The sequence below is a fragment of the Crocodylus siamensis genome, chromosome 4 (assembly GCF_052110815.1).
Source record: "Crocodylus siamensis isolate JL-2025a chromosome 4, ASM5211081v1, whole genome shotgun sequence".
Lineage (NCBI taxonomy): Eukaryota > Metazoa > Chordata > Crocodylia > Crocodylidae > Crocodylus > Crocodylus siamensis.
This window is the reverse complement of record NC_143398.1, coordinates 238,905,579-238,924,687: the sequence shown is the minus strand read 5'-3', so window position 1 is coordinate 238,924,687 and position 19,109 is coordinate 238,905,579. Positions and strand designations below refer to the sequence as shown.

Genomic DNA, 19,109 nt, shown 5'->3' with positions numbered 1-19,109 from the left:
GTGCCAAACAGGGTGCCCACACTGTAAAAATTCCATCCCACATTTCACAACCGCTGCCGAGCTCTTTAAGGAAGATCGCAAGGTAACCCATTTTTAATAGTTTCTGCAATGTTTAAAACGCCTCTGCCACCATTTCATTTCACAGGCGGGATCCAGTTTGTCTAATGATAAGGCTATCATTGAAAAGCTGAATCGTGTTTTCACCCTAGAGATCATACTTTTTTTATTTTCCTGGCCAACTGGGTTAAAATGTTAATGCTCTTCTGCCTTTAGCTTTTCTTGTTGTTCCCCCTTCTCCCCCTTTTATTTCTTCTGGGGTGAGCTCTTCTCTTTAAAACGTTTCTGTAACTTTTTAAATCTTTAGTTGAGAGAGATTATTTAAAACCCTTTTTCTTTTAAAGCATGGTTAATAATTAATGTGCTGTGTGTGGGGAGAGAGCCTGTATTTTATGCTTTGGGCAGAAACCTGGGGGAGGTTTTTGAAATACCCAGGATGATTTGTGAGTGAGAGTCCTGTTGGCTTTCCATGGGATTTGTGAATTGCACAGGAGCTTTTGAAAAGCCATAAACTGGGAAACTGCAATTTGTTTGTCTCTTCCAGCAAGCTTTCTTCACTTAAACCTTTTGCTTACTCAAGTACGGTACCCTCTGACCTGTGTAAGGGATGGCTTGCCCTGTTGGGCTCTTGCGTATCTCCTTTGCTAATTCATGTGGATGCCCGCCCACCCACCTGCCCTCCCTCTCTAAAATGTGTTTCAGGATACAGTGGGTATGAAAGATGCTATTAAATAAAGCTAAAGCTATTTCTGCATCCTCATTTCTGCTCCCTGATTTCTTTCCAAGCTTTGCAGCTTGGCACCTTTCTTGGTAAAGGAAACGGTGGCTTCAGTTAAGCAGCGTATTTAAGCAGGGCCAGATTAACCCATTGGTGGGCCCTAGGCAAACAAATTCGTGGGCTTGAGCCATCGAGCCCCCTTTCCCCACCCTGGTGCTGCCGTCCGCCCATGCAGAGCCCGTCACATTTCAAAGAGAGGGGTGTGGGGGTGGGAGGCGGGGGGGGAGGGGATGTTGTGCAGGGCTCAAATATAAAAGGGCTCAAAATGTGGAGACAGTGGCATGTGCCTAGTTTGCCTATGTGTTAATCCAGCCTGGATTTAAATACATTCCTAACATGAAGCACTTGAGTGAATGGGATTAGTGCTGTTCTAAGCTAATGGCTATAACAGTGGGGGCCACCCTGTGTGTCACAAATTACCCCCACACCTGCCCCAGATGCCCTTCCGCTCCCCTTCGTCTGCCTGATCTGGTGCTCTGCATCCTGGTTTCTATCCTGTGCTCCTTCCTGTTCCTCTGCTTTGTTTCCTGCCCTACCTGCCGCTACGCTGCCGATCCTGTCCCTGAGCTGCCATGCGCCACACGCGCATTGCAGGTAGTTTGTGCTCTGTTGATACCTTTTAGTTTCTAAAAACATTTTAAAAAGTCACTTTTTTTTCTCTTTCTGCCCTCTGCTAGCTCTGAGTTGGGCCTTTCTCAGGTTCCCCACAACTTCAGTCTGCGTAAGCAATATGAAGTTGGCTGTCCCAAACAATGTGAGACTTGCTTATCAGGACTTTGGGCCACATTAGGAAACTTCTGAATCTGAACTCAGTTCAGCATCTGCCTTGGTTAAATAAGAGGCAACTGTGGGAAGGTTTTGCTTCAAAGTACAGTCTAGTGAGTCCTCTGAATAGAAGGGCTCAAAATATGGAGACAGTGTTTGAGTGCAGGTCTTAAATTTGGTGGAGAGTATCTAAAGTTGAAGAAGTGCAGAGGTGTGAAGTGTAATGAGGTAGAACAGAAGGATCCAACTGAGAATACTGAGGCTGGCCTATTTTTCAAAAGGGGGATATGCAGGCAAAACAGCTTTGTTCCCCCAGAGACTTAATCAATCCCTAGGACTTTCCTATCTTGGGAGACCTCTTGACTCCTGCACAGCCCATAGCCTGGCAAGGCGTGCCTTAGGGACTGTTGGCATCCTTGTGGAAAAGACACGGGCCTTTGTCCAGCCGAGAGCGTGAACCTGTGTGTACCTTCAGGCACGAGGAGATGTACATATCACCCCACGTATGTACCCCAGCATACCCCGCTGCCTTGCAGGGCACTATTTCAATGCCACATGTGTCCCTTCATTCCTTGTTGAACTACCCTATAAAATTGAAGAGGGTTTCACGAGTGGAAAGTTAGGAGGAAACCCAGAATTTACTGGAAAATGGGTAACTTGCCTTTTGTATTTTTTCTTTTTTTTTAAACTCATTATTCCATGTGATTCTGTAGCAGGAAGGTCTTCTTTATTCAGTGCTAAACACAGAGCCATTCAAATTATCATTATCTATTACATTATATTGGATTCTTTAATAAGGAAAGGCCCCTTGGCTTCTGTAGCATTTAAAAACTTTTAATTAAAAAAGAAAAATTCCAGGCCTTATGCTCACCAAAAAAAAAAAAATCTTTCAGCGAGAACTGAGGAGGCGTTCCTGAGTTTCGGAAGAAAGGGTTTGAAAATGGCCAGCTCATGAAATGGGGCATTGACTCTGAAGGCTTACAATAGCCGGCTGCAGGCCTTTTCTTTCCTTTTCCAGAGAGACGGCACTTGGTTTTACGTGCGGGTTTCCATCATGTACACCCATGCGGCGATAGTCTGTGCCTGCAAAATGGTGTGGCTGGGACGTCAAAATTTAGTATCAACTGTTATCAGTGGCAGGAGAAAATATTTTGGGGGGGGCTGCGCAGTGCAGGATGCACCCGCCTGACCCCCGCCCCTCTCATCCCGCAGGGGGGCACTGATGCTGTATGTATGGCGGTGCGGGAGTGCACGGCAGGGGCACTGTCGCAGGACGCCGCAAAATTAGTTTCGGGGGAAAGGCTAAGCCGCGTTAGCCCTGGCCTTCCACCACCTATGTCAGCTGTCAGGTTGTTGTTAGCTGTCACTGCTGACAGCTTTAGCTGAAGTATCTCATGAATGTGTTGTGTCCTGCAGCCTTGGCCCGCTGTCACAGTTGTGGAAGAGGCTGAGCAGGGCTCCGGCACAGGCTGAGGCTCCTACGCTTCCAGCTGTTGCAGTGCATGTGGAGGAGGCCTGGTAAGAGTGAGCCAGTGAGGAGGACAGAGGTGTAAAGGGGGTGAGCAGGCTCCTGAGCATCCCCTAGTCAGAGAAGCTCTTGGAAAGCTCATCCTCAAACCACTTCTGCCAGACTCCTCTCTCCGCTGGTGCGAGTCGTTTCTCATGTCTCGGTAGCAGGCAAAATATCTTATCCAGGTACTGAAGAGGATTAAGTATAGACCAGGCGCTTTCTTGTTCTCAGCTGGGGAGCTGTGCTGTGGCCTTTACGTGGGGCTGCCAGAAGAGAGCCCAGGGCCTTTCCACGCACCGACAACCCTGGCTGGAGACTCTTTAAGCGACCTTCCAGCTTGCCAGCGGATGCTCAGGACGTGCAAGCCCACTAAGAAACAGAGCAGCCCCCTTGGCACAATTTTTGATATTTGTACAAGATTCATTGGAGTTGCTTATACATGCGAACAGGATTTTCCTTTACTGTTATGTATCAATACAAATCAGAAGACCTCCAGCAGCTAATAGTCAGTTTACACAGGATCTGTAGGAGCGATGCTGACAGCAGAGAACCCTGTTCTTTTTCTGACGAATCGGTGCCCTGGTAATTGTCTCCATTTGCTATTGAAACCAGTGAGGCCATATGAAACGCCCACAGTGGCATTGAGGCAGAAACTTTTATAGTAACCCAAACTGCATGGCCCCAGAGCACAATGATGCCATTGGGCCCTAAAATGCATTAAGGAGACGTGGAAGTTAACATGTGGAGATCGGTCACGTAATTGCTCTGCATTTAATTTAAAATGCACGCCATCACTTTAAAAAACAAAAAACCAAGCCATTTAGATTCCTTAAATGCGGTGGTGTTAGTGCTGTGTGTCCCGGTAACTGATAGGTAATCTTCCCTTTCACATTAAGAATAGCAGCTGAGTCATGGCTAACCCCAGTAGGCTGTACTGGAGTTCTTATATATAACAGGTAACATAAATAAAAGCCTGTACAGTAATCATAGGGAAGGGTATGTGTGTCTAACTCGTGTGCTTTTAAGTCACTTTGGCAACAACAGATTATTTTTTTTTGTATAGTAAGAGATTTGTCATCTGCAGCTGACTACTCTCTAAAGCAGATGCTTAGTGCCATTCTTTTTTTATGCTGAAATTTTATCCCTGTTTTAATTTAAAAAAGGCTGCCCTATATCATTCCGTCCTTGAATCAATAGTCAGTTCGTTATTCACTTCCATTTTCATAACAAAAGTCAATATTAGCTCCTGTGGAGATTTATTTCCTTGAATCAATAAACCGGTGTGTGGCGGTACATATTTTAACAGGAGACCAACTAGTATTGCAGAAGATATTTTTTACTACATTATCCTGTGATTGCTGGGAGACAGACTGGTAAAATGAAAGGGGTTTAAGAGGAGAAAGCAGGAGCTCCTGCCACCTGAAAAGCAGGAAGATTTGAGCCCGTCACAAGCCCGTTTATTTTATTTGCCACCTCCCCCTAGCATAGACAAGTCTGTGTTGCAGTCCTGTTGGAAGCTGGTTCACCCCAGGAAACCAGTGATGCTACAGAGCAATGGCTGAAATGCTGAAAGTGTTTCTTTTCATCTTTGCATGCTACACTCCCATGGGGAAGCCTGCTAACATGCCTGTTTTACAGCTGGGGACTGGAGGCAAGCAGACTAATGGTTAGATTTTTTTAAAGAAAGTTCAGCTTCCAGTTAGGCACCCAAGTAAAAACCTCGATTGCTTTTTTCAGGGGAGGCTTTTTGTTTTTTTAATCAAGCTTGGCACTTAGCAGCTCCCATTGAAAGCAAGCACTCTTGAAATTCAGGCCACTTAACGGAAGTGCTTAAATGAAAATCTGGTCCTTAGTGACTTGCCCAAAGTTATGTGACCGGTCTGAGATTTGATCTTTCAAGGTCTGGTCCGGCATCTAACATGAAACTATCCTTTCCACTGATGCCTTAAAGATGCACAGTTCTGGCACAGAAAGAAGAATTTATCCCCCAAAAGACATGACTTCTTTGAGAATTATATCAGCTGTAGCAGCCTAATCTGCTGTGTTCTTGAAACCTCTTTGGGGGAAAGAAAAATATGTACTTGCTGACATCTGGCATCTGTGAAAACGGGCCTTAGTTGGTCTGGTTGCAAGCAGGGCTAGGGTTTGGAGACTTGAGGGTAAGTTTGGGATTCAGCAGTACTGATGTCCAGTGTCTCGCAGATGTGAGGCTCCAAATGTCCATCTCGTGAAAAGAGTCAGTCTCTGGCTGCAGTATTTACTAAGTTTTGGTGAAGAAAACGTGAATGGAAAAGTTGTCCATCCCTTTTCTATCAGCTTGATGCATGAGGTTTGTTTTACTGCATCGGACCCAGAAATGAAAAGCAGGACCTCTGTTGCATGTATAGGTGAGCTCAGGTTTGAAGATTTTAATTGAAAGACCCTTCTTCCTCTAACACTTTGAAGTGGTCCTAGATTAGATCGGGCATGTCCAACTCATTTGGCCCCATGGGCTGAGCCTGGACCATGGGGCTTTTTGAGGGCCAGACAATGCACCTCCGGTGGTGGGACAGCAGCTCCTTGGCACAGCTTTAGACCCCAGGGTGTGAATGCTGCCACTGCTCTCTCATCTCCTCCTCCTCCCCATCACCTTAACCCCTGCTACCAGTTTTAGTCCCCAGTGGCAGCTGAAGACCCTGAATTTGGTGGTGGACAAAGGAATAAAGGATAAGCGGTGTTCACCCTCAGGGGAGCAATTTAATTACTTGTGGGCTGCACACAGCCTGCAAACTGCCAGCTGTGGATTGGATAGCTGGGGACTGGAGGATATTAGTATTTGGTCTTTAACTTGTATGAAAATGGACCCCAACATTTATGTTCCAGCAGTTTACACATATGCAGGCCTCCATGAATTTTGGGAACCATCAAGAGTCAAAGGTCCTGTTGAGCCGGGTGTCAGTTTCTGCAGCACAGCATTGAGGTGTTTAGCGCCGTATCCAGATGGCTTTGACTCTGTAGCCTAAAGGAGCCAGTAACAGCTGGGTTGACTAAGGGCAGACTTCATCGCATGTCTGGAGCGAGGCTTGAACTCACGGTTCTGGAGCGGTAGGAAAATACTGCTGATGTACATGTCTACTGTAATTTATGGTTGGCATCTCCGGGTATACAGAACACATCTGTTTCTAGCTTCTGACAAAGTAGGTTATTGTTCGTGCCTCTCTGAACCAGCTGGTCCATAAGGATTTGTTTGGGATGGTTTGGATGGGCCACTCTGCCCTTTCTGGGAATTAGCTGGTTGAGTAGCTTTTGTATCTACTTATTACCAGGTATACATACATTAGAAAGATGTCCAATAGACAGACAACTCATAGAAACATAGAAAAGTAGGGTCGGAAGGGACTGCTAGAGGTTATCCAGCCTTCTTCCTGAGGCAGGATCTTCCATATCCAAACCATCCCAAGCAGATCCTTGCCTAACTTATTCCTATGGCAATCCATAATGCTTTGGACCTTTTTTATGCAAAGCTATATAAGGATCAATACATTGGACTTAATTCAGTTCAGCCATGCCTACAAAAGGAAAAGGATAGCTGCTTGCCTAGCACCACGTGGTAGCTCTGCCTGACTCCCTTTGAGCACACGCTCATTTTAAGGCATGTTTGCACCTGCTTCATTGTAGCCAGCACAGTCCCAGTGATGATGTTGGCTAGACAAGCCTCTTGTAGGCATTTGTGAATGTCACAAACATAGTTGCTGTAAGGCCGGGGTGTCAAACTCATCCAGCCTCGCTGGGTCAGACGGCAGGCCAGATTGGGACCGACCCCCTGTGCTGTTTGCAGCCTGCGTGACACTGGGTCCGGCCCACGCACCACATGCAGCATGGGGAGCTGGGGCCAGGGCCAGCACATGCCCTGGGTGGGGTTAGGCCATGTTTGGACTCGTAGACCATATGTTTGACATCCCTACTATAAAGGTTTTATTTTATTTTAAATTAATTTCCCTAAAGATTTGCATATGCTGATCATGGTAAAGTGAGTAGATTAAAAAAAATTAAATGTCAAGTCTAAAAACAGTTATCACTTTCAAACACACCCCGGCTTCTCCTTTGAAAAATTGCTGTATAGTTCTTTATTTTTAGCACATTATGGCTGGTCAAATTTATCTGAATTTGCACATTAGGACATGATGCCTTGTCTTAAAACCAGTTTCCCTTTTGCATTGGATAAATGGGTACCCAAGACAGGAAAGCAAGTGTGGTGTTTCTTGGGCCCATGGATAACTTTGTTGTATGTCCTGTGCTTTAACTCCCTGGCATGTTAGTTATATTGTAAATAGCAGGGTAGATTTTACTAGGCAGCGCACATAGCCATTGCTAATGTAGTAATTCTGGCGAGCTGTCACGCAACTCTTGTGTGATAGTTAATTTTTTAGGATTGTTTCTGAGAACAGTGTTCTCCAGAAGTCTCCAGCTAGCTTGTGGCGCTATTTTAGAATCACAGTGTCATGATTTTTTGCTGACTAAGTTTCCAGCCTGATAGACTTTTTTGCATCATTGCCAAAGAAATTAAGGAGGAAGTTTCCTTGTAACGTACCCACTGTAACTATAACCCAAAGGAAAACCGGCTAAGTGAAAATACTGTCAATTTTTATAGACAATTCAGCATGGATTCACCAGGAGCAAGTCATGCCTGATCAACCTGATTGCCTTCTGTGATGAGGTGACTGGCTCTGGATGCAGGGAGGCTGGTGGAGGTGATGTACTGGTCGATTTAAGCAAGGCTTTTGATATGGTCTCCCACAACGTTCTCCCAGGCAACATAAGGAAGTCCAGACTGGATGAATGGTCTATAAGGTGGATAGAAAACTGGATGGAGCATCGGGCTCAAGAGGGTCATAATCAATGGCTCGATGTCTAGTTGGCAGCCAGTATCAAATGGATGCCCCAGGGGTTGGTCCTGGGGCCAGCTTTGTTCAATATCTTCATCAACGAACTGGAAGGTGGGATGGAGTGCACCCTCAGCGAGTTTGCAGATGACACCAAGCTGGGGGTGTAGTAGATATGCTGGAAGGTAGGGCTAGGGTTCAGAGTGACCTAGACAAATTGGAGGATTGGGCCAAAAGGCATCTCATGAGGTTCAACAAGGACAAGTACGAAGTCCTGCATTTAGGATGGAAAAATCCCATGCACTGGTACAGGCGGGGGCTGACTGGCTGGGCAGAAGCTCTGCAGAAAAGGACCTGGGGGTAACAGTGGACAAGGAGCTGGATATGAGCCAGTAGTGTGCTCTTGTTGTCAAGAAGGCTAATGGTATCCTGGGCTGCATGGGTAGGAGTTTTCCCAGCAGATTAGGGGAAGTGATTATTTCTCCCTTTTCAGCACTGGTGAGGCCACATCTGGAGTCCTGTGTCCAGTTTTGGGCCCCCCACTACAGGCAGGATATGGACAAATTGGAAAGAGTCCAGCAGAGGGCAACAGTAATGGTTTGGGAGCTGGGGCACATGACTCATGGGGAGAGGCTGAGGGAACTGGGCTCGTTTAGTCTGCAGAAGAGAAGAGTGATGGGGGAGTTAATAGCAGCCTTCAACTCCCTGCAGGGGGGTTTGAAAGAGGATGAAGCTGGCCCGTTCTCAGTGGTGGCAGATGACAGGACAAGGAGCAATGGGCTCAAGTTGCAGCAAGGGAAGTTGAGGTTAAATATTAGGAACAATTTTCTAGGAGGGTAGTAAAGCAGTGGAGCAGGTTACCCAGGGAGGTGGTGGCATCTCCCTCCTTGGAGGCTTTTAACCCAGGTAGACGAAGCTTTGGCTAGGATGATGTAGTTGCTTTGTTGTAGATGCTTTGAGCAGGGGGTTGGACTAGATGCGACCTCCTGAGGTCCCTTCCAACCCTCATTTTTCTATAATTTGTCTGATTTCCACCTGAATCCCTTGGAGTCGGCATTATCCTCCTTGCTATTACCCATCCACCTTTTCTCCTACATTAGTATATCTCCTCAGACTTCAAACACTGCGGATATTCCCGCAGACCATGCTGTGATTTTTGTGTGATATTTTTTATTGAACCAACCCTACAGTTGGAAGAGATGTTAGACAAACTTTCAGTCATTGTGCCCTCCTTCAGGTCTGAGGATGTCCAACAGCCCCTCCAACTATGCAATTGGCCCAGTAAAGGCAGAAACCTCATCTCTTGTCCATTTCCTGGACCGACATGGTACAGCGGCAGCCCGCAGCAAGTTCATGTTCAGTCAAGGACACTCGCTGTCTTTCACTCTCCGGGTGTACTTGGAATTCAAGGCACAAGTCTGAAGCTGCCGGGACTAGGCTAAGGGAGGCTCATGCCCAGCAGCCTGATTAAGTGGGTCAACTGAGCCCATTGAACCAACCAGTGCCAGCTTGGCTTAGCCTGCAGGGGCAAGACTAATTGAGGCTTCGAACCCGCAGCCGGAGTAACTGAACCTAACAAACTAACTAGCTCCGGCTGAGCCCTAGCCCCTTCCTTCTGGGTGGTTCCAGGTCTGCTCTTAAGGAATCCCTCCAGCGCCTAAGCCTTGCTGCAAAACTTACTGGTCTCTGGTCTTTATGTAGCTCCTGTCCCAGTAACTCCTCTGGCACCCTGATTCCTAATTAGTCTCAGTGTTGAACATCATAGTTTCATAGCTGGTCGGGTCAGAAGGGACCTGAGCAGACCATCAAGTCCGACCCCCTGCTGTGGGCAGGAATGAATGCTGGGGTCAAACGACCCCAGCAAGGTGATTATCCAGCCTCCTTTTGAAGACCCCAAGGGTAGGAGCCAGCACCACTTCCCTTGGAAGTTGGTTCCAGATCCTAGCCGTCCTGACAGTGAAGTAGCGCCTCCTGATATCCAGCCTAAATCTACTCTCCGTCAACTTGTGGCCGTCATTCCTTGTTATTCCCAGTAGTGCTTGGGGGGAACAGGGACTCTCCCATTGCCTGCTGGTCTCCCTTGGCCAGTTTGTAGACGGCCACCAGATCCCTCCTCGGCCTTCTCTTGTGGAGGCTGAACAGGTTCAGGTCCCGTTGCCTCTCCTCGTAGGGCCTGCCCTGCTGCCCCCGATCATGCGAGCAGCCTCCTCTGGACCCTCTCCATGCTGTCCTCATCCCTCCTGAAGTGCGGCGCCCAGAACTGGATGCAGTACTCCAGCTGTGGCCTGACCAGTGCCGCATAGGGGGGAGGATCACCTCCTTGGACCTGCTTGACATGCATCTGTGGATGCACGACAAGGTGCGGTCGGCCTTCCTGACCGTGTCCCCACACTGCCGGCCCATGTTCATCTTGGCATCAATGATGACTCCAAGATCCTTTTCCGCCTCTGTACTGACGAGAAGGAAGCTCCCCAACCTGTAGGTATGGTGCTGGCTCTTCCTCCCCAGGTGCATCACTTCGCGCTTGTCAGTGTTGAATCCCACCCTATTCTTTTCTGTCCACCCCTGTAACTTATCCAGATCCAATTGCAGCCTGTCCCTCCCTTCTAGTGTGCCTACTTCTCCCCATATCTTAGTGTCATCTGCGAATTTGAACAGGGTGCTTTTCACCATCCAAGTCACTGGTGAAGATGTTGAACAGTGTGGGCCCAAGGACCGAGCCCTGCGGGACCCACTGCCCACATCCCTCCAGGTCGAAAATGACCCGTCCACCACTGCTCTCTGGGTGCAGCCCTCCAGCCAGTTGGCGACCCATCCAAACCATCAGTTTGACCTTAACTTGCTTCTGACCTCTGATCTTCTGGTTCGGTGTCAGACTCTGGGCTTCAGCTCCCATCCCTCTGCTGCTCCCATCCTGTAGTTCATCCCTGCAACCCACCAGTCCTTACTTCTGGTGCCGCACACTAGACCTGCCACCCTTGTGAACCATGACAGAAGGTTAATCTCCTGGAACATCTGCGAGGATGATATTGGACCTGGCTGATCTGAGTTCAGTGGCCAGTCGGTTCAAACCTGCAGCATCTAACACAGGAGTGAGAAGATGCACGTAGCGAAGCTGGCACTGAGTAAAGATCTGGCATCAACATCGCCACTGACCCCCACCCACCATAGTCCCAGAGGCATTGGCCCAGACCACAGCAGGGGCTCAAGAAAGCTCTTGGTGTCCCCTCTCTTCCACCCTCTCTCCAGGAAACCAAGCTTTGAAGCCCCCCCCACCAAAGGCTGGGGAATGAAGCAGACAGCAACGGATCTGATGTCAAGCTCAGCACTGTGGCAATAGGCAGAGAGAGTTTTTGAGCCGTCTGTGGTACATAAGCAGCCAGCACAGGCATGGACTTCATCCTATTCCTGCGTGATGTCTGTGTATGGCACCTCATTTTCTTCAGTGTTTGGCACTCTGCTGGTGACCAGCAGAGTACTGTTTGATATAAGATCCATGAGCCGTGGCACCAGCGGACCCAAGGAGCTCTTCAAAGCCCAACCTCCAAGCCACCAGTATAGGCACTGGGCCAGCCCACGCACATGCATACTTGATATCCATCTTCCTTGGCCCAGAAGAACTGGAAACCTCCACTGAGAAGACGGAATCGATCCCTTCTCCAACACTATCCCAAGCTTTTGACCACGGGCACCAGAGCATAGAGGAGCGAACTGAGAAGAGCAGCCACATCATACTGCCTCACACTGCCATCTCCCCCTGAAAAAAAAAATCCTTTTCTTTTCATTTTAAGATGAAAGCAATGACCCCAGCAGCATCTGATGATTTCAAGGCATTCTGGTGCAGGTGGCTAACCTTGGAGATTTGTGACGTTTTTTTTCACTGCCAAAATACCCAGCAAGCTAGATTCATCTTCTCTGTAATGGAAGATGCACCCAGCTGGAGCCCTTGGGCGAGCCCTGCCACGGGCATGTTTGTGCAGCACTGTTGCTGCCGGACAGAGGTGGCCCAAGCAGGTTATGAATGTGGTAGTGTGGCAGCTGTGGAGCTTGAAGCTAGCATGGCGCTATCTCTTGGAAGCTAGTGCATTCAGAGCTAGCTTGGGTAACTCTGCAGGCCTTTCACTATATAGACGTACACCATCATGCCAGAGCACCGCTGGACAATCGGGGGTTTGCTTCAGAAACATACCAGTATCTGAGTTCTCGGTTTGGCCATGGGGTAACCCACGAGCACTTTCTCAATGGTATGGCAGCCAAAGCAGATCCCCAGGTGGTATTGCAGTTTCTGTCGGCAGGGTCAGTCATACTTCCCAGGGGAAAATACTGCTCATCTGTCACTTACCATGGGATTCAGTGTGTTAAGTAGTAAAAAAATAAAAAGGACAGTTACTCGCCGTACACATTGATATCTGTGATCCCATGAGTCTCCCTTCACCCTCCATGCCTGCTTTTCAGAGACCTTAACTATCACGGGCTTCCACGTGGAAGCATCGGAAGAGGGCTCAGCCTTTTATACCCTCTTTACAAGGTAGAGTGGAGCACAGGATGAATGTGTGGCTTAGAGACATGACTAGATAATTGGCAATAGCTCTTCCATTTATGGTTACTCATGCAACTTTTATTCTGCCCCATTATGCATATGCATGATGATAATTTGCTTTAATTACATGATGACATGCAGTGTTATTTTTACAGGCCCTCTGCCTCATTAATTACACAAGGAGCAGAAATAATTTTGGTGAAGCAGCCATAAATCTGTCTCTTCCTAACTTTCAAGTGTTTGACATTTGCTGTCTAAATAGCACACTTCACTTTTGAAACTGGAGGATCCAAGAGCCATTATTCATTGGGAGGAAATGTAAGAAACAATTAAGCTCCTTCCTGGCGCCAAGAAGCTAAAATGGGAGCAACCTCCATGTTTTAGCCATGACAAAACCATGTGGGGGCTATTGTTTTTGTTGGGGGGTGTGTTGTAAGAGAAGCGGCCAGAAAACACCACAGTAGCAGAAATGGAGGAGGAACAAGAAGCTTGCAGAAGTACTGGGAGCCTTGAGGAAAGTCTAGAGGGATCCTTTTTGCTGAAAGTGTTGGGAACGCTGAGCAGACGCACGCCCTCAGCAGCCGGGCTTGTTACGTGCTTTGGAAACGAACAGGATTGACTCAAAGTAACAGCTGATTCCATCACCACTTCCTCCTCCTAACTGAAACAACCTGCAGGGTACCCAATATTGCTTTACAGCTCATGGCAAAAAGGGATAGCCATATAAATGTGTTAACATGCACCAATGAGTCCTGATCTGTTTATCTTAACACTTGTGTTTAACTGGGCCTGAATGAGCTGGAGTCCGTTCTTTTGTACAAAAACTAATTACACCTATTTTATGACTTTATAATTCAATCGTCTTCAGGAGCTCCTCTCTGCATGATGGCATTCATGTGCTAAACCAGGGAAAGTGAAACCAAGGGTTAAAGTAAAAGGGTTAACTAATACAGTTTCACCTGAAAATGGGCCTGCGTTTGATCTGTCTGAGCCATTGTCTTGAGCATGAACATCTCAAAGACAGGCAAACTGTCTTTGTCCATCTCTCTAATTGTTGCTAGGATGTTGAAATTAGTTTTGGGTTTGTTTGGTTTTTTTTTTTTTCATTTGCACTGTGTTGTCATGAAACCAGAGGGCATATTAGAATATTAAATGATCTTTTAATTATGGGACTGCAGTGAAACAGCAGCCCTGAAGTCATGCAAGTGAAAGGTTTTTTGATGAAATCTGTTTGGAGGAGGCTGGTCAAATGGAAGCTGTGGCTGGTATTAAATTAGCATTTGATACATGGTACCCAGCAGTCACAAAAATCTCATCTCTGGTGTGTTGGTTTTGATATAACCTGGACTTAAAACGACCTAAGTGGCCCGCTCTCCAGCAGAGCACACGTGGGATTGTGAAGGCAGGTGGCCATGAGCAACATAATAGGCTTCGAACTGCCTCTGCAGTGGGAGCTGTGGATGTGCGGTTTCAGATTTGAACGTGATGTCAGGAAGCTCCACATCCCACCACCAAAATGCTGAAGACACCATTCTGAATTTGGGCCCGACCCCGAGACGTGCCACAGCTCCCATTGAAGCTGGTGGGCAGAGCTGGTTCTTGAGCAGCTCGCAGTCGGGTTCCAGGTGACGCCGGCAGCGCGGGAACAACAGCTGTAAGCTATGGCTGGCCTGATGGTGAGCACGGCTTCAAAGACGAGCAGAGAGGGGACCTGGTGTGTAGCAGGTCAGTCGGCAGAGAGATGATATTCACACCGGGACTCTTTGTTGTTTGTCTTGCGGTACTGTATTACAGCCTTAACCAGGATCAGAGCCCCCATGCGCATGTGCTGTACCTAGCGCATCACAGGTCCTCCTCCAAAGAGTACACCATGCACAGGACAGACAAGTGAAAGGAGAGGAAACAAAGGTCCACAGGAATAAGGCAGCTTGCCTAAGGCAAGAAAGAAGGGAAATGGGTGAGCCAGAGTTCGAGTCCAGGTAATTTGACTCCCAGTCTGCCGTGCCAGTCAAGTGCTCTGCGTCTCCCTTTTGACTGGATCTGGGAAGAGCTGGGTGAGGTTTGTTATTAGCTACGCTATTGAGATAAACAGATCAAGACTTCTTGGTGCATGTTACCATACTTCTGGCTCATGGCAAAAAGGGATAACCATAAGTCAAGCTGTGGCCCTTGCTCATTAATTCATAGGTGTAGCAAACCTGAAACCATCAAACTTTTCACTGAATAAATTGTAGCAGGAAGAAAAATTCATAGCCAGCCAGACATTAGGGATAATAAAGACAGATCTCAGCTAACCCTAGGCAGCAGCATTTGACTCGGCTCGGACTAATGCAGGCCAGCTGAAGCCTGATGCTCTTTTCCTTCCCACCTGCTGGGATAAGTTTGTCACATGTTTTGACATGCGTGACTGTCTGGACTCGAGCCAGTCTAGGCTGCAACGGTGAGGGCACAGAGCTGTTCAGGTTTTCATCTGTTACCACTGGGACTCCTGTTCTCTTAGCTTATGTTGAGCTCAGCATTTGATGAAGTCGGGCACTGCTGATGAAAGCTTATGCATCTCTGATTGAGTTTGTCTCTAAAGGTGCAGCTCTACCTCACCGTCCGCCTGACTTCAGACTAACATGGCTCACTACCCGTCTCCTACCTTATGCCCTTCCTTTTTGTATTTCAGATTGCCTACGCTGCAGTGGACTGTGCCAAAGAACAGAACCATGACCTGTGCAAGCAGGAGGGTGTCGATGGCTACCCCACCTTTAACTACTACAACTATGGGAAGTTTGCAGAAAAGTACAACGGAGAGAGAGGGGTAGGTACAGGTGGAGGATGTGGAAAGAAGCCCCGAGCAAACAGCTGCTGCTTGTTCCATTTTTGTTCTGAATGAAGGGTGCAGGGAGAATGGCTGGCTGCTGCAAAATACATTTTAGAATTGGCATGTTCTAGTTTTGGTAGACTCCACCCGAAAGGGAAATCTGGATTTTGGTGCTGTTTCTTCTTTGTTTGTTTGTTTTGTAAGATGTTTGCAGGTGAATATGGCACAGATGAAAATGTTGATTTTTACTGGCTGCAATGGGCCGTGGAGGTGGCAGGGGATATAGAAGTTACTCCTCTCGGTTATGACAGCGCATCTGAATCCAGACCCTTCCCTGTACTCTGCATGCTCACAGATTCTGCTGGATCACGATGGAGGGTTGGTTGTGTGGAGCAGACGAAGCTGCCCCTTAGACCAGGAGGAGATAACCAAGTAACTTGGTTTCACTGTATCAGACTGCCACCCAAGCTTTATAAAGGAAAGAGTTATTGTGCCACCTACCTTCATCAGGCCTTCCATTCTCCTGTGGTGTTACGTACAGTTGATCATGCACCCTGAAGGTGCAAGAGAGTGAACTGCTGTCTTTTTGGTGTGCATTCATTTAAGTCCTCATCTCCTACAATCTTGGCAGCAAAGAACTGTCTGGAAGAGAGTAATGGAAAAGCTAGGTGTTCCCAATGAAGATTTGTGGGAATATATCTAGCGTGGAGGCGAACTGTTGCTAGTATAATTCATAAAAGTGTAGCAAGTCCTTCCTCAACACCTTTTCCTTCCTCAGCAGTGAAGTGGAAGTGTTCGTTGATAGCAGTGGGAGTTTTGTCTTCAGGATTAAGCCACAGTAATTGCCAGTTCATTGACCTGTGCATTGTCATGGATACAGCTCTGTTTGTAGTCTGGTGGAGGCTGGTGCAGCAGCCAGCGAATAAGCAAGGTTTTGGCCATCAAATGCTTTGGGATTTGAATACACGCCATTCAAGTGGGATTTATGAAAGGATGGCTCTTGTGGCTGAGGAAGATGTTGGCAAAGCAGATGCATGCTCAGATGACAGGAGCTGGGAGATGCATTGTCCATAACAGCTGACCTGTTTTTAAATAACAGTAGAATTGCTCTGCTGTGTGTCCCATCTCTGTACTGCTGACAGCTGTTGGAGAGTCTGCTTTAGTCAGAGGGGAATGACCTACTTCTGGGACGGGGAGTCACGGTTTCCGTGCCTGGAATTCTTGTGAAATTTTGAGGAGGGCAGAGTCGCACGAGTACTGTGAAGACCATGACGTTCCTAGGTGTGTCCATGAGCTTGTGGGTTTTGTAATATGGGAGCAAATGGCTTTATTTTTAAAGGAGAGAAAACAACATGAAAGGTGATGATATTATGGAGGTAATTACTGAAACGGCTGAGGTATCTTGGTCTGTGGCTTGCTGCCATGCAAGAGAAGATGGAGAGAGCAAGGCATGGGGAACTAACTGGTGCATGCCCATTGGCAAGCCATTTAACACACTGAGTTTTGAATTTCTCGAGCTGACACCAAGTTGAAAATTGTCATTTTTTTTTAACCTTAGAAACATGGCCGCTTTCAAAAATGGAAATTTACAGAAAGACGCATTGTGGCTTGGTTTGTTTTTTCTTGTCCCTCCCAAAGTTTCCCATTTTTGAGCAAACTTTTAATAAGTAAGGTTTCACCTTCCATTGTTGTTCCTTTGCTTTCTTTGTTTTTTGCTCTGTTTAGCTTTTGCTCTGCTTTTCCCCACTCCCCACATGACAGCATCTCTCATGGTTAGTCGGGGGGGGAAAAAAAAGGATGGGCATTTTTTTTTTTCAAACCCAGGTGCTTCAACTTGTACATATTAGTAAAACTTGAACGGTGAGCTGACTTCTGCGCCATTGCAGAAGTGCCTGGCACGTCTCTCTCTTCTTGAACTTACTGAGCGCTCCACATGTGAAAATCAAGTCACCTGAGGTGTCTAATACAAATTGAGAATGAGGCCTCTGAGGCTGGCCAGTCTGACCACAATTCCACATTTCTTTAGCGATGGCAGTCTGAAACCTCCGTTTTGTAAATGAATTCCCTTTGTTCAGTTGCTACTGAAAATCCCCTGTCCTGTAACGGACTTTGGGCAGTTGGGTTCTGCGTGGCTCTACAAGGGCAGCCCCAATCCTGCACCCGAAGAACCACAAGGCCAGACAAGATCGTAGGATAAAGAAACATCTGTTCCTGTGTGGCAGTTGCTTGTCTAGCTGGTCTGGAAGCAAAGCATGCACCTTGTTCGTATGGCACTTCTGTGTGCTTAAGAGGTATTAATCGGATGACCGGAAACACTTGTGGAACCCTCCTCCTCATCCTCTCCATTTTGGTGTCTCTTTACTCCATCCCCACTCTGTTTCTCCTGAGACATGATGAACTGAGAGTCTCTCCTTTCATGTGCTCCCACCCAGGTATCACTCCCTCCACCACTTCGGCCGCTGCCACTGCTGGGGTCTCTGGGCTCCCACTCCGTCCTCTGGCTTCTGCATCCTGCCTCCACCCCAGGGCTGCAGTCGGGCAGGGGGGCTGCAGGGTCCAGGAAGCCTGTGGCCCCAGGGACCCACGCAGCATCACGGGCTCGGAGGGGAAATCCAGCAGCATGGTGGGGAGCCCGCACAGCGTGTGACCGCAGCTGCTCACAAGCTGCACAGCCCTGTCCTAGTTTATATTCAGCGTGCTTCCCTCTGCCTTTGGGCGCGGAAGCTGGCAAAGTCCCTGTGAAACACTGTTTTGGTTTCTTCTTTTAAAACCCTGATCAATATTTTCCTTTCTTTAAATGCAGGAGGCTGGATTTGCCACTTTCATGCGAACCCTTAGAGAGAGAGACCATGAAAGGGTAGGGAAGAAGAAGGATGAACTGTAATTTCTGCCTCAAAAGAAGCTTTCCACTGCACTGTGAATGGTCCCAGGTCCATTGTGACTGCGCCTGAGATTTCACGAATTCTAAAGACAGAGACTTTTTTTCTTTCTTTTTTTTTCTTTTTTTATAAATAGCCATGGTCATTTTGTACAATTTTGAAATAAAGTGAAACCACTTGATTTTTAAAGAAAATTAAATTAGATTGTTGCCACATTCTGTTGAAAAAACAAACAGCATTCTCTCACGTTGTGAGACTCTGCCCATCAACACTCCTATGCAATATTTTTGTAGTCGGTAGTGTGTCCGTAGATGACCTCATTTGACAAGGTAAATTTTCTTTTCTTTTTTTTTTAAGGGTTTTAAAGTACACGTAATAACTTTTTTTTTAAAACAGTGGAGGAAAAATGGGACTTTTAAGAAACAAAAGAAGCCTGTTCAAATGCAGTTTTATATTCTTGCAAAATAGTTATGTGCTCTTCAGAGAGATTTAGGGGAACAATTTTAAGGTGCTCAGGGATAACAGGGTAACGGGGCTAATGGAGACGCTAGCATTGACCAATCCAGATCTCATTGATTTTCATTTTTAATCCACTGCACTGGAACTGTTTACATATCTTTGCAGAATGTACTAAGTTGTTTTAAATAAAATGTCAAAGATCAGCACAGTAGGGATTAAATGTAAAATAAATCTCACGTTTTAGCAGTTACGTTGTCAAGTGCCCCTGTAAATTATGGGGACAAAGTAATATATAGGCTGTTGAATTTTTTTTTTCAATTTATGATCAGGCCACATGAAATGCATATTGCAAGGTGTTGTATTTAACATTGTACATTTGACAGAGGCACAATATTTTTGATATACAGAAATGACACACACCAGTATTTGTTTACATTCCAAAAGCTTGTC

General features: G+C 46.9%; 1 protein-coding gene across 3 annotated transcripts in view; it reads left to right on the top strand.

Annotated features, from left to right (window-relative positions):
* The window catches only part of PDIA5 (protein disulfide isomerase family A member 5), a 192,202-nt gene extending 173,803 nt beyond the window's left edge, over positions 1-18,399 (top strand). For all 3 annotated transcript variants that reach the window (XM_090046002.1, XM_090046003.1, XM_090046000.1), the window contains 3 exons: positions 12-82; positions 15,184-15,318; positions 18,125-18,399. In XM_090046002.1, coding sequence (XP_089902128.1) covers positions 12-82; positions 15,184-15,318; positions 18,125-18,205 — 287 coding nt within the window. In that variant the 3' untranslated portion in view covers positions 18,206-18,399. The remainder of the gene's footprint in view (positions 1-11; positions 83-15,183; positions 15,319-18,124) is intronic.
* The last annotated feature ends 710 nt before the right edge of the window (positions 18,400-19,109 follow it).